The sequence below is a fragment of the Ceratotherium simum genome, chromosome 6, assembly GCF_057802395.1.
Source record: "Ceratotherium simum simum isolate JZ-2026a chromosome 6, ASM5780239v1, whole genome shotgun sequence".
Taxonomy (NCBI): domain Eukaryota; kingdom Metazoa; phylum Chordata; class Mammalia; order Perissodactyla; family Rhinocerotidae; genus Ceratotherium; species Ceratotherium simum.
In genome coordinates, this window is record NC_141905.1 from 8062322 (window position 1) to 8084016 (window position 21695).

The window sequence follows — 21695 nt, forward strand, 5'->3', positions numbered from 1 at the left end:
GGCAAGTGGATGCAACATCCGCCTCAAAGGGATTCTGGAGATGCCGGCCCCTGGACCAAAAGGGCATGGGCAATTTGGCTTCAGTCTCCTTTTTGGAATGGAGAGAAAAAATTGTCTTACTGAAGTTTCTGTGCCACTGGAGCAGAGCGACGTGACCCACGAGCTCACCTCTTCATCAGAATTCTTCCCTTGGTTTTGGGACTGCAGGAACCGAGGAGGGATAAGGTCTCAGCAAGAATCTCCCGTGTCCCCAGAAGCATACCGCAGACATCTGTGGCCCACTCTGCCCTGGCAGGAGGCGAGGGGCTCCAAGAGGCCCACATTATGGTTTCAGATCACAACCTCCTCGACGTGGCACAAAGGGGGCTCTCCACAGGCAGCCAGGGCTATAGAATCATAAAACATCTGGCCAGTCGGAAAGGCTCAGCTATATGGCCAAGCACACAGGCCCTCCGGGCAGTGGACACTGGCCAAAGCACCAGCCGCTGGCACGTGGGTCCCCACAGGCGCAGGATCAATTGTGCCTGCTCTGTTGTGTTCTTGAAGCTACAGGAACCATAAAAGGTGTCACCCTGCAGAAGCAGAAAAGCTCAAAAAGAAGACCTGAGTCTTTCTGGGTTGGGCAGCAACTAGTACCCCCAAGTTCTGGTTTTCAACTCCGTTCCAAGCATTTCTTCTGCTGCATAAAGACAATTGCCCTGCTGCATCTACTCAAAACACTGAAACCACCTTCCCTGTTTTTCTCTGCAAACAAAGGTTAAACCCTGAGCCATTTAAGCCAAGGTCACAAACTCTGAAGACGTCAGGGCCAGCTTTTCCCCTGGTGAGCCAGAGCAAAGCGGTGCCCTGCCCCACAGAGGTAGCTCGGCTCCAGGCAGCTGTTCTCAAGCCAGAATGCCCACCCAGTGTTGCCATATCTTCCGACTTTTCCTTTAACTTTTACTTAAAAACCTCTAATTATAAACATTGCTCAAAGGTTTTAAAACTCAGACCAGGCCAAACAATGCTTGTCCAAAGGCTGAATCTAAGCCTTCAGGTCCAAATTTAACAAAATATCTGCATTTAATCAAATCTGGGATTAACTTTTAAAATATCATATATACCTGCACACTCAAAAAAATTCTAAAAGTCCTCTTATATTCCCCGAATTCATTTGCAGTTTTGTCTTTTGCCATTGGGCTGCCAAAGGCACCAATGTCGTTTTTAGACTCAATTGTATGCCTCCATGCAGAAAATGTCTTCCCACCGCCCCAGCCCAGGCCTCCCTGAAGCAGATGGTGGGCCGGCAGGCTGGAGTGATGCGCACACGGCAGGGAGGCCGAGATGGGGGTGCACGATGTCCTGTGCCAGCTCCCGCCCTCCCAGAAAGCCAAGCCCCACACGCTAGGCCAGGCAGAGCTGGCCCACTGAATAGCAGACAGCACCTGTTGCCAGGCAACCCTGAGGCCGACTGGGGTATTCAGCGCTGCTTTGAAACCCGGTGACCCCAGCATTCCTCAGCACAGGGAAGGAAACCAACTCTCCCCAGACCACTGAATCTGGAAAGTCAATTCAGTCCTGTACATTTCCAGGGCAAATGCAAACGCATCCGAGATCGGGGTTCTGTCAAGAAAACCGTGTACTTCTACTGTTTTTTTATCCAGCCTGTAATACCATCTTACTTGGGGCGAAATACCTGAGCAATAGCCTGGAGGGATTTAACTCACTCCAGCATCTCACCAAGAGGCCTGACAATGCTTTTTTTGTGCTGCGGGCGCACAGCCAGGCCAGCTAAGCCCCAGGAAGATGGATATCCGTCCGCAAGCCCTCCTGCAGCTCCCCCATCCAGGAACAAAAGGGCAAAGGCCTGGGATCAGACGCCAGGGAATTTCAACTGCACCCCTGACCTCACCAACGCTGTGGCTGGGTTGAAAAAGCAAAACACAGGGACGCTGCTGCCACTGCCGAAATCATAGGGAAAGCCCTTTGGAAACAACTGTTCTGAGGCATCATACATAGTGAGAATCCCAATTCTGCTTTTCTGAAGGGACCTAATCCTCTGTGTTGAGAAGAGAGCGCATGTTGGGCTACGGATTTTGTGTCGAGTTAGGTGGAGAGTAACTCTGATATCCTGTAGCTACACGTGAATTATAAAACATTATTAATTATACAAAGTGTTTTAGAGATGCTGATTATGCTGCAAGGCATGTCAGGACGAAATGCTACAATCCTTCCAGACATATAAACTCTTGTTTTTTGTACTGCAGTATTTTCAAAATATGGTCCTCAGACCACTTGCATCAGAAACACCCCAGGCCGATAAAGTGCAAATTCTTTGATCCCTTCCTAAATGCAGTAATCAGATTTTGGGGGTGTGGGGGGGAGCCCAGAGTCTGGGTTACTAACACAGCCCCCCCCAGAAGATCCTTATGCATCTGATGATAAACAGGGCTCTGGCTGTCACAGCTGCCAGTCACCTACCTCGAAGATCCCCCGGACTCGCCATACTCCCACCCATCACAGGGCCTGGGTCATAGGGCAGCTCCAGAAACATGGAGTGAATCAATTGCTTTTTCTACTGCTTCACTCCAGGAGGAGTGAAATCACTTTCATCTTTTTGCTAATGAATAGGCATTCCCTGAATGAAAGGCTGAGGAAGGGAACCGGGGATTATTTTGTTAGGAAGGGGTCATCAAATAAAGAAAAAGGCAGCTACAAAACAGGCAGAAGAAAAGGCAGGGAATACAAAGAATCATTGTGGGAGTCAAGTGCAATCTGAGAAAAGAAAATTTTTTTTAATTGAGGTCACATTGGTTTATAACGTGTAAATCTCCAGTGTACAGTATTATATTTCAGCTTCCGTATAAACTGCATGGTGTTCACCACAAAAGTCTAGTTTCTGTCTGTCACCGTACATATGTGCCCCTCCAACCCTTCACTCTTCCCTACTCCCTTCCCCTCTGGTAACCACCACTCTGTGCTCTGTATCTGTGTGCTTGTTTGTTTATCTTCCACATGAGTGACGTCATATGGTAATTATCTTTCTCCGTTTGACTTATGTTGCTTAGCATAATACCTCAAGATCCATTCATGTTATCGCTTTATGACTACAAAATGAAACAATAAATTCTAATGGCCTACATGAGTGACACCTTATAGTTTGCAGACCATGTTCACAATTACAGTTACATTTTTCTAAGACAGAAAGTGCCTCAATCCACTGCTTTCAACTTGCTATTGGAAAAGGTAGGTTTGATTCCAGGTGCTCTGACCCTAGGGGAAGCTCTCCTTCCATCTCACCTGGTGAATTAACAAAAGGTGATGGTGAAGCCCCAAGGCACACACATCTCCTTAGATCCCTTTGGCAAGGTCGTTTGTCATCAATAAATGCCACACCTTCATAAGACGTCATCTTTCACAATTTCTGGATCACCTCTGATCATTAATCAGTTTTTCACTGACCAAAGTCTCGCCTGAGAACCCACAAACTATATTTTTTCATTGCTTATGGTCACAATCCTCAACCACTTTGTGATAATAATTTCTGTGAACTTTCCTTACTTCAAGGCAAGGTTTCTCAACCTCGGCACTCTTGACATCGGGGGCTGGAGAATTCTTTGTTGTGGGGGGCGGACCTGTGCATTGCAGAATGTTTAGCAGCATCCCTGGCCTCTACGCAGTAGATGCCAGTAGCACCAAAATGCTAGTTGCGCCAACCAAAAATATATCCAGACATTGGCAAATGTCCCCTGGAGGGGCAAAATCACCTCCTGTTGAGAACCACTGCCCTAAGGGTCCAGTCTGAGTGTGCATCAGAATCACCCCAAGGTCTTGTTAAAACCCAGACTGCTGGGCGCCAACCCCAGAGTTTCTGATTCCATATGCAAGGGTAGAGCCCAACAAAGTGCATTTGTCACAGGCTCCCAGTGACGCTGACGCTGCTGGTCTGGGACCAGCTTTGGGAACCACCACTCAAAGGTATGGCTGCACACTGGAATCACCTGGAAAGATTTAACAAGAGCCAACTCAATCAGAATCCCTAGAGATGTGGTCCAGGCATCAGTGTTTTTAAAGCTCCCCAGGTGATTCTAACATGGGTTGAAAATCACTTGCTTAAGGTATTCAAACTGTTTCTAAAACCCCAAACTCCCTAAGAAACCTGAGATAAAATTCGTTACAGTAGATGTACTGTTCATTTTTATATTTCTTGAAGATCTCTCCCTAATATCACCTAGGAGTTGGAATTCTGGAGCAAAACAAAACAAACAACCCCCAACAACGCAGATTGGAGCTTTCACCTCTATTCTTGCAAAATCTGTGGGCTGATCCCACCAGGGATTCCATCCTGCTCTTGAGTAAGTTTAAGGCACAAAAACAACTTGATGTTATGGCAAAACTAAGAAGTTAGGGTCCTTTATTCCTAGTCGATCCCTTTCCTGTTATCTAAAAGGGAGGTGGCTTCTTGTAATAAAGAAATATGCAAGCTTTACCTTCAAAAACTGCCCAGGTCTCTTTCTTTTTCTCAAGGGATGAATCTTCAGAAGCTTTGAGGGAAATCACTGTAAGACAAAAAAGAAACAGCTTAGCATATAGTCGAGTAGCTTATGGACTTGGCCCACGCCGTATTCCAAAATGGTATTATCACGGCACTTAGATTTATAAAGTAATTTTCACATTTGTAAAATCACATTTAATTATCAGAACTCACACATCACGGAGAGATGCAATGACTTACACATAACAACTGGGACACCTGAGGCACCGGAGAGGGGAATGAAGTTGTCTACATTTAAAAGTCAGTAAACGGCAAAGCTGGGACTCAGTTCAATAGAAGGCCCACTTGCCCCATAGATTTGCAAAATAAAGAGTTCCCCAATGGGAATTCCAAGAACCAAAACATTATTTGTTTCACCATTGTAGTGGACATCTGTCTAAAATGTAGTGTACTTGCCTGGGTATCCCTAGATAGAGGAGCCTGAGGTCATCTGACGACTCAGGCTCAGCGCCCTGAGCACCATTCTCCACGCGAGACAGTCACCCAGAGCAGCAGGCCTCTGATTTTGAGATTATTTTGTCTTTTTTCAGTCAGTGATTCATCACGGAATTCACTGTGCCTGCTTTCAACAGTCAGGGAAACAGAATTGAGCTACCCCGTATAAAACCTTGAATACCCACTAAAGAGTCTGGAACCCATGGAAAGTTTAGATTTTAGAAAAATATAAAAATTAACCTGACAAAAAATGCAAAATGTCAAGGACTGAGATTACTGTGCAATAGAACTTTCTGAGGTGATGGAAATTTTGTGTTTGCACTATATATATAGCAGCCACGGCCACATGTGGCTACTAAGCATGTGAAATGTGGCTAATCTACATGGGACTGAGGAACTGATTATGCAGTTCATTTCATTTTAATTAATTTATATTTAAACAGCCACATGTGGTCAGTGGCTACATACTGAGGAGCTCTAGAGAAGGGAATCTAGGACCTCAATAAAATGATACAGGTGGTTAGAATGGAGATTGAATCAATATGAGAGGCAAGAACTACAGCAAAGATGGTCTGGAACTTTAATTCTATTTACTGCCCCTCCCACAAACTTTTATATTAATATTGTGATGGATTTCAATTCTGAATTTTCCATCTTTTTATTTCTCTGAGCCTTGCATTAGTTATATCCTGACGGCCTATCTTTCAGATCACTAATCTCTTCATCTCTGTCTAACGTGCTGTTAAACCCATCTATTCAGTTTTAATTTCACTTATGGTATTTTTCAGTTCTAGATTATCCATTGAATTATTTTTTATATATATCCCAGCTCTCTAATGAACTTCTCCAGCTTTTCATCTAATTTTTCAACCATATTAATTATATTATTTTAATGTACATGCCTAATAACTGTCATATCTGCCTCACCCACAGGCTTCTGTTACCTGTTTTTGCTTTTGACTCTATCCCTTGATATGCCTGATTTTTTTTTAACTGAATGCCAGACATTGTTTATGGAAAATGAAGGAGGCTTTAGATAAAATTTTAGTTTCCTAGCAGGAAGTTAGAATAAGGGGATGCTCACCTAGTCCAATCAGGGTTTGAACCGTTGGAGGCTGGGTTTCAGCTTTTATATGGTCTAGTCTATTTCTGGTTTGCCCTTACTCTTAGGGTACAGTCCTTCAGGGATCTCCCCTGGAAAGCCTGGGGTATTTACCACAGCCCTTCCAATTTTCATCTCACTGTTAGAACTGCCAAAAGCTCTGCTTACCTCCGAAGCATCCCGATTGGCATTCTGCACAGCTTCTCTCAACCAGCACTGCTTAAGTATGGTTGAATTTCTTAAAGAGTTAAGTGTCACCGACAACACCCAATTGTACACACTTTAAAGGTTGTGATGCACTGATGTATGCTGGGTTGAAATACTAAATTGCCCCTTTATTTTATTTATTTATTTTTTTTGTGAGGAAGATCAGCCCTGAGCTAACATTCATGCTAATCTTCCTCTTTTTGCTGAGGAAGACCAGCTCTGTGCTAACATCTATTGCCAATCCTCCTCCTTTATTTCCCCCAAAGCCCCAGTAGATAGTTGTATGTCATAGTTGCACATCCTTCTAGTTGCTGTATGTGGGACGCAGCCTCAGCATGGCCGGAGAAGCAGTGCGTCAGTGCGCGCCCGGGATCCGAACCCGGGCCGCCAGTAGCGGAGCACGCGCACTTAACCGCTAAGCCACGGGGCAGGCCCTAAAATGCCCCTTTAGTTGTGTGACCTTGGGCAAGTCACAACTTCCTGGTGCCTTAATTTCCCCATTTGTAAAACAGGGATGATGATAAATGCCCATTCTCAGGATAAGTGTGAGGGTCAGATGGATTAACACATGTGAAGTCCTCAGAACAGTGCCTGAGACCTAGTGAGCCATTTTTACACACAAGGACGTTAGCTCCCTAAGAGCGCGGATTTTTGTCTATTTTACTCGCTGTTCTAATTCCCGCATCTAATTTCAGCATGGTCCTTTGCTGTCAGCCCTTTGCCTCAGGGTGTGAATCTTCAATCATTCAAATTGTCCACAAGAAAGGGCTCTCTGTCCTGCGGCTAAAAGTCTGCAGCTTAAATGGGCTGCTAACCACCAGCAAAGGCATGTGCCTTCAGATCACTTTTTATTCATCTTTTATTTTTTCTTTTCAGAAATCTTGGGTCCCTGATTTAATCCAATTACAATTCCCTTTGTCTTATTTGGGATAAAAGGTAACAAGGTCTCCCTAATCAACTTATGGAGACGTGTGTTGCAAGAACCAACAGACTGGGATTCTAAACTAACGGGGCTGCAAGCAAGGAATTAATGGATGTTCCTCATTTCTCCCTGGTGCAGTATTTTATGGGAAAGTGCAGCAACTTTGGCATATGATGATCAGCAACACTGGTCATAATCTCATTTGTTCCTATAAGAAAGGAAAATCTTTACATGGACTCTGCCAGAGCTTCAAAAATTTCCCTAAGATTCCACCATAACTATCTTGTTTCATCTGCTAATCCCGTGCTATCTCAAAGAGAATGTGATACACTGTCAAATTACGCATCTTCCACAGACCATAAGGACACACAGCAGTGGGACATGGCCAGGAGAGCAGGGCTTTGTAGCAACAAGCAGTGGTCTCCCGACTTGATTAGCACACCTCGCGCCTCACAGCACAGCTGCACACGGACAGAGCTTTCCCGTGGTCAGCCTGGAGATGCCGAGTGGAAGAGGCCACTGCAGGGTAGGCAGGATGGATGGAAGAGAGTGAAACGCCTCAAAGAAACGTTGTGCTTGACCAAGGAAAGAGTGGCAAATTTTCTAACTACACATTACTAATGTTGGTCAAAGACTTTCAGAAATAAAACACAAATCTCTTGACAGAAGAGCATTTGTAATGGTCTCCAATGAGTTTAGCCATCAGAAGGCTGCAGCCATTTAAACAAGATTCAATAAACATATCACTTTCAGCTGTGTTGGCCTCACCTTGTAGTCCAGCTGACTCTCGGACAATTGGGAAGAAGGTAACAAGCAGCTTTTCATACCCAAAGTGCTGGTTCTTCCTAAGTGTCAACTCAGGGGAGCTGCAAGTCCTTACCTCTGACAGCTACTTATGATGCGGGCAGTTCTCAGCCCCAAAGATTAGGGATTCACATGCACTCAGCCGGCCCGGGTTATCTTGAAGGGTCATGATAGTGTGTGGGAGCCCCACTCCTCTGTGCTTGGGTTTCCAAGGTGAGGAGGAGGAATGGGACCTCCATCCCTTCCCCGGAGGGAGTCTGACTGGAATAACGCTGCTTGACTCTCCCCCTACCCCATCTCCAGTCATCCTCCCTACCCCCCACTGGGAGGGGAAGAGGAGCCCCTGATCCAGGCGAGCTTCTGACACGCTGCCTCCTCTCTGAGTGAGAGGACCGTGGTCAACGCCCTGCTCAAGGTGGCCTCTGTCTTGCCACGTGCTCTAAGACTGGCCTCTCAGCAAATAGCTAACATTGAGGGTGGGCAGTGTGCACCCCCTTGGGAAGGTCTCGTTACTCCAGCTGCTGGGAGGGATGCCAGCTCTTCTTCCCAGAGAGCCCCGCCTGCAACCACTCATGTGCACTCTCCTCTTCCATCCTTGCTGTGTCTGGGGGCCCATGGGGGAGGGCAGAGCAAGCACCATCTTCTCCCACAGGGTATGGAGCCTCTACTCCCAGTGCTGGGCTTGAGTGGGGAGGAGGGTGTGCAGCTGATCAGGGAAGCAGAAGGAAGCCCAATTTGGCCTCAGCACGACACCATCTTTCTCAATGCAGCTTTATCAGAAATAAAGTGGGCATTGCGATTTCTGTCTGACTCCTATGCCCATTTATCAATAGGTTCAGGTTCACAGTGAAGAAGAAGAGTAAAGAGCACACAAAAGCTAAGTTATCAACTGACCTATTAATTTCCTTGGGACCCCGGCACCCAGTGCACTATCCTGGGGCCCCTCCCCAAGAAAGCAGAATCAGGGACGACTTGTGAGATCTACCATGTCACAGCCCCTCCAGGAAGAACTGGCTGAAAGTGGCCACAGGATCAAACAGTCTGGAAGAATGCACCCAGAGGTACCGAGACAAACTGATCATATCAGCCTCGAGTCTGGAGGATGCAGATTGGAAAGAAAGAATCTCAGTCAAGTCCCCTTTGATGGGACCTGTGGGGAAACCACCACTCAGAGAGGTGTGAAAACCGAGATTTCTAACTCGGACAGAACATCGTGCTGACTCCCCTGGGGAGGGCATGTTTCACAGGCTTTGGCAGACTGTGTCCCCTGAGTTCACGCCAAGACTCTGTGACAATGCCCTCTGAGCCGAGGGGCCTCCCAATCCCTTCCCAGACTCCTGTTCACTGATGACACTGAGCCTTTATCTGGACTTGCGCTGAAGGACTGACCTCGTCATCCATGGAGCAGACAGCTGATGAGGTCCTGGGAAGGCTCCCTTTCTCCCAAAATTCTTTCCCACCTGCTCACCTGTGCCCCCAATTCCTTTAACAAAGAATCCTACAATCAAAGGAGCTTAAATTGCAGCAATAGGTTACATCCAAAGTAAGGTGCCCTTTTCGGACACAGAAAGCCTTCTGGAATGCAGGTGTTGGTGGAGAGGAGCGTAGAAGGGGCCCTGGCATGGACAGAGGAGTGAGGAGGCCGCAGGGAGCAGCAGCAAGGACACAAGAGAGACTGGCCCGAGTTTGAAGACAAGCCTTCGCCTTTCTATTTCTACTTCTGGTCAGGCTGGGCTGAAGCATTCTCTCAGATTCTACAGATCCTGATCGTAGAAGGCGTTGCCTTCCTTTAGTGTCTAAAGACCACAGTTCTAAAACTTCAATGTACAGGAGAATTTATTGGGATTCTTGCTAAAATGGAGATTCCCAGGCATCACCCCTGAGCTTCTGGTTCCAGAAATCTGGGAAGGGCTCAGGAATTGCATGATTAGGGAATACATCTTTCAGGAAATTCTGAGGCTCGAGGTCCCAGGACCTCACTTGGAGAAGCCCTGCCTCACACACTCCTAGCAGAGATGTAGCTCCGTTCCAAGGAGAAGGCAAGAGGGGATTCAAGTCACGAGCAGCCAGAGCCTGGGCATCGATCTCCCGTCCAGTCCAGGGCAGGGTCCAGGACTCGAAACTAAACAGTTCCTCTTCAATACAATCCAGGAAAACAAGAGTAACAGCAAGACCAAGGAGTAAGCCGATCACATGGGTATTGTTTACAAAGGACTCCAAACAGGCCCCTTTAAATAGCATGTCTCAGCGCAGAGAAATACCAGTGAAAAACACAGCTTTCAGAAAGTTATTTTCAAAAGAGCAGATCGTGTAAGGAGTGATGTGTCTCCCCAAGTGGCTGATTCAAACTTGGAAATTGGAGAGAACCTGAGTCAGAGAGGCCCTCCTCCAATGCTTATCTAATATTTCATTGCCCTCCTTCCTGCTGAATGGGCTGCCTTAGAATGCCTCACTGTGCTTTACCCGCGTATCTTGTTCATTACCCGCTTCCCCCAGCTGCAGGGCAGCTCCGTAAGGGCTGGAACTGCATGTTTTCTTCACTTCCTAGAATCCTTCTTGGCCCGTAACAAGTCGTAGTTACTTTGAATGAACGAACGAATGGAATGAACACGATGCCATATTAGTGGGTCAAAGTCTCCCGAAAGGGACTTGGTGCTGGGACCACAATATTGTTACATTCTGGGAGGCTGGATAGAGGGCCCTGTCCTACCCAGCCACCTTCCTTCCCGTGGAAGCCCTGCCTCAGAAGCAATGGGAATGCACTAGCACAGCAGGCCGGGGCTGACTTCTCTGCAATGGTCTGGCCTTGGAGTCCCATGCTTTGGGTCTGTTGTGATTTACCTTCTGCCCTCTAAGTTCTTAGTTTCTTACAGAATGGAGGCAGGACTGACATCCCAAGACCTGAAGCAGAAGATGATTCTTAAGCTCTTTCAAGTTGAAAGGAGAGCGGCAGAAGTTTAAGGCCCTGGTCCCTGGCATGTAGACCTTGCTGATATGCACCCAGGGGGTGTATAATCTGGAGAGCAGACACCACCCTGCCTCAGTTTCCTCAGGCAGCATCTTGCACAGATCAATGGGAGAGAAAAATCGAAGGGGACTGGAAGAGGTTGGTGATATGAAGGATGAATAAGAAAAGATCCTTACATAAAATAAAGATGTCAACACTTTTGCTCCAAATTCAAAAACCAATACAGTCAGTTCACTGGCCCTCCTTATTCAACAATGGGATGGTTTCTCAAGGAAAAAACTAAATGTAGCTGTGTCCCCACTATTTATAACTGGATCAGCATTCTCAGAAAAGGCAACTCAACCCCAGAGACACAGAGACCTTCTCTGTTTCTGCTCTCAGAAGTTTGCCTATTGCCTTCCTTCCCCCTTGCCCCTCCAAGACTCAGGCCAAAGGCAGTCTCTCTTGGAGCTCAGACAAAGCCATATATGTGAGTAGGACCTCTGAGTGACCTGCACTGAGGGAACAGCTGATGAGAAACAGAAAAGCTCCTGCTTTGTCTATTTCAAGCCACTCTTTTCTTTTGCATTCAATCTAAGGCAAATTCTAGAACACAAAGCAAAAGAGCAAACAAAAAAACACATTAAATAGACTTCCCATTGTGACCAGGCAGTTGGAAAAGAAGTCACATTCTGAGATGGAACCAGCTACAGATACAAAGGCCATGTGTATGTCCCCAAATAGAGGTCGGGAAATATTGACACTTAAGGCTTGCTAACCGGCCCTCTCCAGGTACAACTCCAGGACGGGCTATATATTCACTTGCTACCACCTTTTACTCCTTGTTGCCATTATTAAAATGGCATTTTATCAAAGAGTTTGGATCCCTCATTCAATCTTTTATCCAAAAAAACCGTTAGCGAGCCCTTCTTTAATTTTTTTTTTTGGTGAGGAAGATCAGCCCTGAGCTAACATCCATGCCAATCCTCCTCTTTTTGCTGAGGAAGACTGGCCCTGGGCTAACATCCGTGCCCATCTTGCTCCACTTTATATGGGATGCCGCCACAGCATGGCCTGACAAACGGTGCATCGGTGCGCGCCGCCAGCAGCAGAGCACGCGCACTTAACCGCTGCACCACGGGGCCGGCCCCTAGTGAGCCCTTCTTGACCATGTCTTGTCCATGTCACAGCCCTCCTCACCCTGCGGCCCCAGCAGAATCACATCCTCTAGGTGACCTTCTCATATTCCCCTGAAAATGTATCCTTGTCTCTCCCTTACTCTCATGCCAGTATCACCCTCTTGTAGGGCCCTTTCACACTCTCTTTTTATTAGCTATCTCAATAACATCTGTCAGATCTATACCCAGATCTATATATGTCCCCTCCTCCAGATTGTGAGGCTGGGGACCCAGGAGGGTGAGCATCAAATCTCTCCAGGCTTGCCTCTCTTTGGGCAAGGCACAGTGATGACAGCTCATCCATGGGGCTTAATATATGTTTGCTCAGTTTAAATTTTCAACCTCTTAAATTCTTCCAAGTCCATGGCAGTCGGAATGAGGGTCGGTACAATGAGGAATTGTTTTAAACGGTGTTTAAATTACACTCTGGTTGCCAATTTGTTCCCTTGGAGGGTCTGGACCTGTTGACACTTTAAACACCATGATGTGTGCCTGCTTAATTAAGCAGTAGCACTAAATGTTTAGTAAATCTCATTCCTAATTATCTGATCCATGTCCCCGGAGAAAAAGGAATTATTTAATTCCTTCTACTGAAACTTGAAATATTAGTTCCCTGTGGTAGTACTTTCAGATCCAATTATTAAATTCCCTCTAACGTTTTGGGGTTAAATAGTCAGATAAGAAATTATAATTCCATCTTTGCCTCCAAATGCTTTTAGGGTAACAGAGTCTGCCGTTTGTTTTGACCACTCCCAACATTTAAAGCTTACTTCTATCTTAAATCAAATGGCAATTTGGTTTAGTAAACTATGTTATTTGGAGTTAGATTGAGATACTGATTAAATTGCAGGAGACAGCCTTTACAAATTGCCTCTATTATTAGCATTTTCACTGTTGATGAAGACATCTCTGTTTGAGCCTATGGAGATTCATTTCAGCTCGGAATATCAGATTGCTTCTGAGTCTGTGGGTGGCAGAACTGGGCTGAAAAGCCATTGAAGTCAATTTTTATGAGATCTGAGGAATCAAAACTGTTGTACCCCTAAGAGCAGAGCCTAAAATGAATGACAATATCACTCTTGAGAACCCTGGGCCCTCCCTGGTGTAAAGGGCACATGCGGTGCCCTCAGGCTGAGCCCGAAAATTGGTCCGTCTCAAAGCTCAGCGACCCTCAAGACCACGTGGCCCCCAGGACTGCACTGGAGCCTGCCCTTGACCAGGAACCCATGGACCCTCAGGCTTCATCTTGGAAACTCACTTATGGCACCTGAAGAAAAAACAAGCTTCAGGGCTAGTCCAGCCTCCCATTCCCACCCAGGACCGCCCTCATGCTTAGGACTCTACAGGGTCTGCATGTCCAGGGAGGCATCAGGCCGGACAAGTATGGGGGTCACAGGGACCAAGCAGGATGGAAAAGGCACAAAGGCTGGGAGACTCTCAAGGCTTGGGAAGGACAGAGGCAGCAAAGGGAGGTCAAAGGATTACTAAAGGGAACAGGGACAAAACACAACCAGCAGGTGCCTGGACACGGGGAGGCAGGGTAGAGGCGGGGAAGTGCATGTGGAGGGGCAACGGGGACGCTGACGTCCCAGGAATGGGAAGACAGGGGCTTAATTTATAAAGTCCATGCCCATGGCACAGCGAGTGACCTACAACGCTGAGCGTGGAGAACAGACGGAGGGTCAGACACCCCTTTCTATCTACAGGGACAGAATGAAGCGAACTTCTTCAGAAAGTATCATTATTGCAAAAAAATTTACCACAACCAGCTATACATTATTTTGCAGTTATGGAGAAACTTTGGCCCCCTAAAATCTCAAATCTTCACCTCATTTCAAAAGGGGTCTTAGAATTTACCCTAAAGAGAACAACTTGTCTCAGTCTCTAGGGACGTATTATATTCTCAGTTTTTAGGAAAGAAATACTCATATTAAGTTGTTGGACCCAACTACTTAAAAAACAAAACTCTTAGCTACTTCTTTTGGCCTAAGGCCACCGAGAACCAAGAACATTTGGAAATCTCTGCACTAGTCTATCTACGATGCCTCCGATTCAGAAAACCCTGAAGAACACCCCAACATAAATAAGTCAGCCCTTTAGAGAGAGGGAGACCCTGCTGAGCAGCATTGTCTCCCTTTGGAAAGTTCCCCAAAGCTTTGCCCACACTGCCTGTATTTCTATCCCGATTTCCTTGTTCCACCAACTCTTCGCTGTGCCTCCACAGTGCTGGGTACTGTCACTCAGGACGAGATGTCCGGCTGTCCCTGGCGTCAGGAGGGGTATTACCATGTGGTTCACCTCCTCGTGCCTCACCTGCAGGGAGGCCCACACCTGCATCTCACCTGCTTATGATGATGAGTGAGCAGCTGTTACCTGCAGATGGTTGACACCGGAGTGGAGGACACGGGGCTCACCGGGCTGCCAGGATCAAGGTCAGTGCACCTCATCCCCCCGGAACACTGTGTTCCTCTGGACTTCCCACAGATTGACCTTCCGGGGTCCTGGGAAAGAGCTGCTGCACCTTCACCCTCCAGCACTGCCCTTCCACTGAGAACACCTTGCCTTTTCCAGACAGCCAGTGCGCTGGCCTGGAGGAGCCCGAACCAGACACCAAGCCAAGCTAGTCCCATCCACTGCTCCAAACGCTGGCGTTTCCCAGGGCTCCACCCTCAGCCCCTGCTGTCTGAGGATCTCACCTGCCCCCACGGCCTCAGCTGCCTGACTCAGGATTCCGTTCTCACTTGCCGGCTCAGACAGGAGCTTCAGCTCCACGTGTCACTGTGCCTCCTGGACATCAGTGCAGGGTGGCCTCCAGCCATCTCTGCCGCAATCCTAAACGTCCCCCGTGGACCAGCTACATCTCTTCTGGTCCCGCTGCCAGCTGTGGCCACCACCCTGCACATACCTACTGAGTATATGTCCCAAATCTCTCTCCCTTGCCCACATCCAGTCAATTATTAAAGACTTTTCATTTGACCTCTTAATGTCTCTCCATTCCTACCATCAACTTTAATCCTCCATCATCTCAAATCTGAGCAAATACAAAAGGCTCTGCCTCACTCTCTGATCTAGTCCTCCCAAATCCATGTCCTAAGCAGCCAACAGAGGGATCTATCAAATGACTTTAAATGCTTCACAGGCTTTCCAAGGCCTAAAGCAGAGATTCTGCAAAACGCCTGATGATAAAATCACCTACACTGCATACTACATATTCAGATGCCATCCCAGACTTTAGACCAGAACCTCCTGGGCAGATGCCTGGGAATCTGCATGTTAACAATGGCTCTGGTGATTCTTATCAATAGGCAAGGTTGAGAATGCTGGCCTACAAAATCAAATGTAAATTCCTTAATATTCGGTACAAGTGCCCCCACCATTAGCCCTGCCTGTCTCCCCCCCCACCGCCTCCTAGCTCAGGCTCCAGCAGTCCTACCCACTGTTGTAAGGTCCCCCATACACTGAGATGTCGCTCCCTCCCATTCCCTGCTCTGCATAAACAACCAGTGTCTGCTCAAGCCCTGCCTTCTCCCTCATCCTCAGAGGCCCTCCTAAGTGTTTCCACAACGCTCATGTTGTGTATGCACCTTTATCATTCCACTTACACTGTAATATCATATCTATTTGTGTATCTGCCATCCCTATAGACAGACCCACCCACGTGTCCCCAAGTTTCCAGCATCGTGAGGGCCTGACGCAGAGCAGGTGCTCAACAAAATGCCCTGAATGAAGGGATAAATGAAACTACCCAGCACTGCCGGACACTGTAGTCAATATTTTTTCCAATGCAATTTTTTCACTGAGCCCAGTAGAACTTCCTCAGCTCAACTGATCATATCTCCAAAGGCTGCCACTCATTTCCTTCTTGTTTTTGCCACTCTTCTCTAGTTCTCTAGCTTTCTGGAAATGAGGTTCCCCAAAAGGACTGTGTACCCGCATTAGAGTCTCACCAGCACAGAACACACGACACAATCACCTTCCTTCTCAGGGACATTGGGCCAATTTGTACATGGACGGAAACACCACCGGCTGTGTGTGCTGCCATATCACATTGCAGACGCACATCTAATTCACCGCCGTCGTCACCAAAGGCCCTTCACAGAGACAGCCTCTTAGCCTCCCGCTGATGACCCAACAGTGCCTGAGATTCGTTTTCCCCAAAGGTATTACTCTGCCATTTTCCAAATTGAATCTCATTCAGTTATTTCCTGCCTGTATTTCTTACCTCTCTGGATTCATTTTTATTATGTTTTACTCCTCGCCGGCATTAAGAACATTTCCCAATTTTGTATTTTCTGTAAAGTTCATTAGGGTGACGTGTGCTGCTTTTTCAATGTCATTGATAAAACAATTAAATGAAATCAAACCTAGCATTGACCCTCCTGGTTTCCACTGGAAACCTCTCCAGAGGGTTCCAAGGCCACACCTCACTTAGGACTTTGTGATCCATTTTCTCTGTAGGCAGGGCTTCTCGCTCAGTGAAAGGGTCACATGGCATAAGCAATTGAAGAAACTAACATTTTTTGCCTTTCTTTCTACCTCTGCATAATAAGAACGACATTGACAAGTTCATCTGGCAGGACAGAGTCTTTAAAATAAGCCGAGCATGACTCCACTGTCATCTAGAGGGTCACACGTTTCATTCTTCATGATTTATCATATTGTTTTGTACCACATGGCACCAACAACTCTGTAGCCAGGACCCTTCCCCTCCACAATCTCACACATACATGTTTGCAGATAAACCCCAATTTAATACTTCCCCATTCTTCAAAATCCCCAATTCTCCATCACATTTTAATAATTTGCACAGTTAAAGCATAAAATGGCAACTTATATTTTGCCCTAAATTAATACAGCCTATATTTCTTAGCCAAACACTTTCAGGGTTATCTCCAGGAAAAAAGCCATGACAAATTCATTTATTAGTATAGATTTTTCCCCAGTAATTTACTACTTTTTTTTTTTTTTGGTCACCACACACACTCAAGGACTTACCCTGATTTTTGGGAAACTCAAAAATATGTAGAGCAAAGTAAAGCAAATAACACTGCAATTATTGAGGTGGGTTGGTTATTTGGTTTGGTCTTAAGTTTTTTCCTCTGTGTTTTTTCTTTTGCATGACATTGGTAAAGAATTTTACAAGCACGTGACTAATGAGCTGGACTTTGTCAGAAGCCACCATCTTAGGCACGCAGCATGGATGCGACAGGCTGCGGGTATGGACACCCCTTGTAGCTCCGTCTCTTTCCCTCCCACTCAATAAAGCAAATCAAAGTACAAGTGATATGGACTGGTGTTGTGATAATGGACTTGACTCTACTGTTATGTATATAAACAATTTAAAGATGCTGGACTTTAGTCAGTGTTCATGACAATTTAATTGTGGCACCCCAATAATATCCATGAGTTTAATTTATTCAACAACCTAGAACGTGAGCTTTCCCACTAATGACCTTTGCAACTGGTGGTCTCACTGACCACATTTCCATCCCTTCCCTCCTCAGAGAAGAACTTCTGACCTTTCTTAAGTGGTGATCATTCACAGGTCAGAAGGAACTCCAGCTAAGGAAAAGCGAGATGTTTTGGAAAATACGAAAGGTGCCAAAGGGCTAGAGGCATAAAAGTGTCTTGATTTAAAAGGAAAAAAAAGTAGGAAAGTAGGTTTTAAAACTAGGCTGATGGACTTTTCCTCTATCTTTGACAGGTTTCTAGAGTGGATTTTTTTTCATTATTATTAAGACTTTCTTTTTTTTAGAGCAGTTTTAGGTTCAGAGCAAAATTGAGGGGAAGGTACAGAGATTTCCCTTATACTCCTCACTCCTACACATGTATATCCTTCCCCACTATCAAGATGCCCCACCAGAGTGGTACGTTTGTTGCAATTGATGAATCTGCATTGACACATCATAATCCCCAGAGCCCAGAGTTTACATTAGAGTTCACTCATGGTGTTGTACATTCTACAAGTTTGGGCAAATACATGACATAGATCCACCATTATAGTATCATATAGAGTATTTTCACTGCTGTAAAAAAGCCTCTGTATTCCACTGATTCATCTCTCCCTCTCCCCAGCCCCTGGCAACCACTGATCTTTTTACTGTCTCCATAGTTTTGCCTTTTCCGGAATGTCATATAGTTGGAATCACACAGTTTGTAGCCTTTTCAGCTTGGCTTCTTTCACTGAGTACTATGCATTTAAGGTTCCTCCTTGTCTTTTCATGGCTTGATAGCTCATTTCTTTGGAATGGATTTTTAAATCAGAGTTTTAAGAAATTAAAATTACTAAGAGACATTGTCAGATCAATCCCAATTGCTTTTCCGATAGGTTTACTAGTGGGGATCATGAAAAAGTCATGGAGACCTCAAAGCTGGCTTTTTAGTAGAGCAACTGACAGTCTCTAACAGTAGCCATGTAGGCTAGATGGAAAACTATGGTCAACATGAAAGCCCAAATGGTAAAGTTAACATTCCCAGTACTGTCAACAAAAAGAGTACAGGTAGATGACTTACCACTTCTAAAGCACTGGCCAATGCAATAAGGTTAGAAAAAGTAATAAGATATAAATTTGCAGACATCATTGAGAAGCAACTGAAAAAGACTACATCCGAAATAACACGATAACTCATTACATTGCCAAATACAAATCAACAACTTTTCTATATACCACTAATAACCAATTTAAAAAAAGTGGGTGTGTGCATATGTATGTGGGAAGAGGGGAGCGATCCTAATTGCAAGTATAAAATACCTAGAAATAAACATAATAAAAAAATGTTCAAGACTCATTTATTGAAATATATTAAACAAAACAAAACACACCACTTTAAATGCATGAAGGAACACAACAGGTCCCTGGATAGGAACATTTAAACCCGTAAAGACATACAAGATGTATACACATGCTCCAAAGTAATTTATAAAGTCAATTAAATATCAATAAAATCAAACCCCAACATAATTTTTATAAAACTAGGTAAGATCACCTGAAGGAAAAACTAAATGTATAAGAATAGGAAGACATTTAGTTAAAGAATAATAAGGAGACTTGCCCTATACTATAATAATTAAAATAGCGCTATATTGGTGAGGTACACAGAGTTTACATTTAGATGTAGGAATTTAGCTCATGAAAAATGTGGCATTTCAAGACGGAAATTTTATCTATTCAGTAGATAATGTAGGGACAACAAGAGAGCCACTTGGAAACAAACAGTAAATTAGCTACTTCACGCCTTATATAAAAATGGATTCCGAAGAGATAAAGGAGTAAAACTTTCTTTTAATCTTTTAAAAATATTAAAGAAAAATATGGAAAACACTACTTTTATAAGCTTGGGGTGGGAAATACCTTATAGATAAGATACAAAACCAAGGTACCATGGACAATTTGTTGAATATAAATTACATCTCAATTAAAAAATACTACTGGAAAAAGGAATACCATAAAGGAAAAAATGGCAAATTTGACTACATAAATACCATGAAAAGGTAAAATATCTATATGGTAAAATAAAACATAAATGAAGCGTAAAGACAAGTAAAAAATAGGAAGAAATTTCTGCACCATATACAACAGTTAAAGAACTAACACTCAGAAAAGAAAGAAATATATATATATATGAAAAGACAGCAACCAATTGAAAAATAGGTAAAGATTATGGACAGGCAATTGACAGAAGAAATTTTTTAAACAGTCAATAAACATATGAAGAGATGTTCAACTTCACTAATAATTGAATACAATCATTGAAATTAAATCGTATTGTATTGAATAATTGAAATTAAAACAACAATGAAATATTATTTTTCCCATCATTATGATAAATAATGGAAAAGATTAATAATATCCATTGTTAATGAGGCTTCAGGGAAATAGACACTAGCATGCAATGATGGTCAGAGTATAAATTCGTAAAGTCATTTTGGAGAGCATTATGGCATTGTCTATTAACAATTTAAATATGCATACCCTTAGGCCCAGCAATTCTCTTTCCAGCAATCTAACCAACAGAAACACTTGGAGATGTGTACAAGGATGTTCACTGAAGCACTGGTTGTGTTAACGAAAAGCTGGAAGTTTTCTAAGGATTCATCACAGGGAATGGAGGGATACAGTTTGGTATCATACCACTATGTAATATCAATGACAAAAAAATACATACAATTTCATCAGCAATACTTATAAAGCATTAAGTGTAGTGTAGTTAAAATCCATGTGTGTGTGTGTGCGTGAACATCAATAGGAGAGGGACTTGAAAGATAAAACCAAATCATCAATAAAGATTACCTCTGGGGATGGCAGTGAAATGGGGATATTAGTGTGTGAGCAGGGGAAGGACAGACTTTCACACTGCAATTTTCACAATGTTTGACTCTTCCATGTATAAGATTTTTTGACTCCATCCCTGTGCCACAGAAACTTATGGAAACAGTGGACTGAGTACACAATGTTGTGTAAACAGTACTGAAAACACGATGCCACAGGTGGGAGAGCTCTCAACAGGCTGGCACGCACAGAGAAGGACTGATGGAAAAGGAAGGATGGACAAGGGAGCTCAAACAAGATGTACAATTGGAACAGATCAAGGGAAAGGGAGGTGAGGTGTCCCAGAGGGTGACATTATCCACAAAGTCATGCCTACCCCAGAGTCACCCACAGCAAGGGTGCTACCAAAGAGCATTCCATTCATTCATCAAGTACTTGTTGAGAGTTAATTGTGTACTGGGTATTGCTCCAGGCATTCACAGTCACCATCACCACCACCACCATCATCATCATCCTCAAAAAGTATATATTACGTTGACGAATCCATGGGGAAAAGGCATTGTCAATGCTGGTGGGAATATAAATTCATTAACTACTCTAGAGGTCAACTCACCTCTTTCAATTGTATCAATCTAAATTGTATTGATCTTTAAATTGAGTATACGTTTGAACCCGGTAATGTTTTTTTCTTTCCTTATTTAAACTGAAAAAAAAAAAAAACAGTACACCCATTTCTCCCACCCCCCAATTGCTCTGGCAACCACCAATCTGTTCTCTGTATCTATGAGCTTGGTTTCTTTTTTTTCTAGATTCCACATATAAGAGACATCATACCGTCTTTGTCTTTCTCTGTCTGACTTATTTCACTTAGCATAATGCCCTTGAGGTCCATCCGTGTTGTCGCAAATGGCAAGATTTCATTCTTTTTTATGGCTGAATAATATTCCATTGTATATACCACAATTTCTTTATCCCATTCATCCATCGATGGACACTTAGGTTGTTTACATATTTTGGCTATTGTAAATAATGCTGCCATGAACATGTAGGTGCATATATCTTTTCGAGTTAGTGTTTCAGTTTTCTTTGAATAAATACCCAGAAGTGGAATTACTGGATCATAGGGTAATTCTATTTTTAATTTTTTGAGGAACGTCCATGCTGTTTTCATAGCAACTGCACCAATTTACATTCCCACCAACAGTGTACAAAAGTTCTCTTTTCATCACGTTCTCGCCAACACCTGTTATTTCTCATCTTTTTGACAATAGCCATTCTAACATGTGTGAGGTGATA

The 21695-nt window shown here is 44.4% G+C and overlaps 1 protein-coding gene across 1 annotated transcript in view; it reads right to left on the minus strand.

The window, feature by feature from the left end:
* VSTM4 (V-set and transmembrane domain containing 4) overlaps positions 1 to 21695 on the minus strand; it is a 95702-nt gene that overhangs the window by 61977 nt on the left and 12030 nt on the right. The window contains exon 3 of the mRNA XM_087431829.1: positions 4470 to 4538. Coding sequence (XP_087287955.1) covers positions 4470 to 4538 — 69 coding nt within the window. The remainder of the gene's footprint in view (positions 1 to 4469; positions 4539 to 21695) is intronic.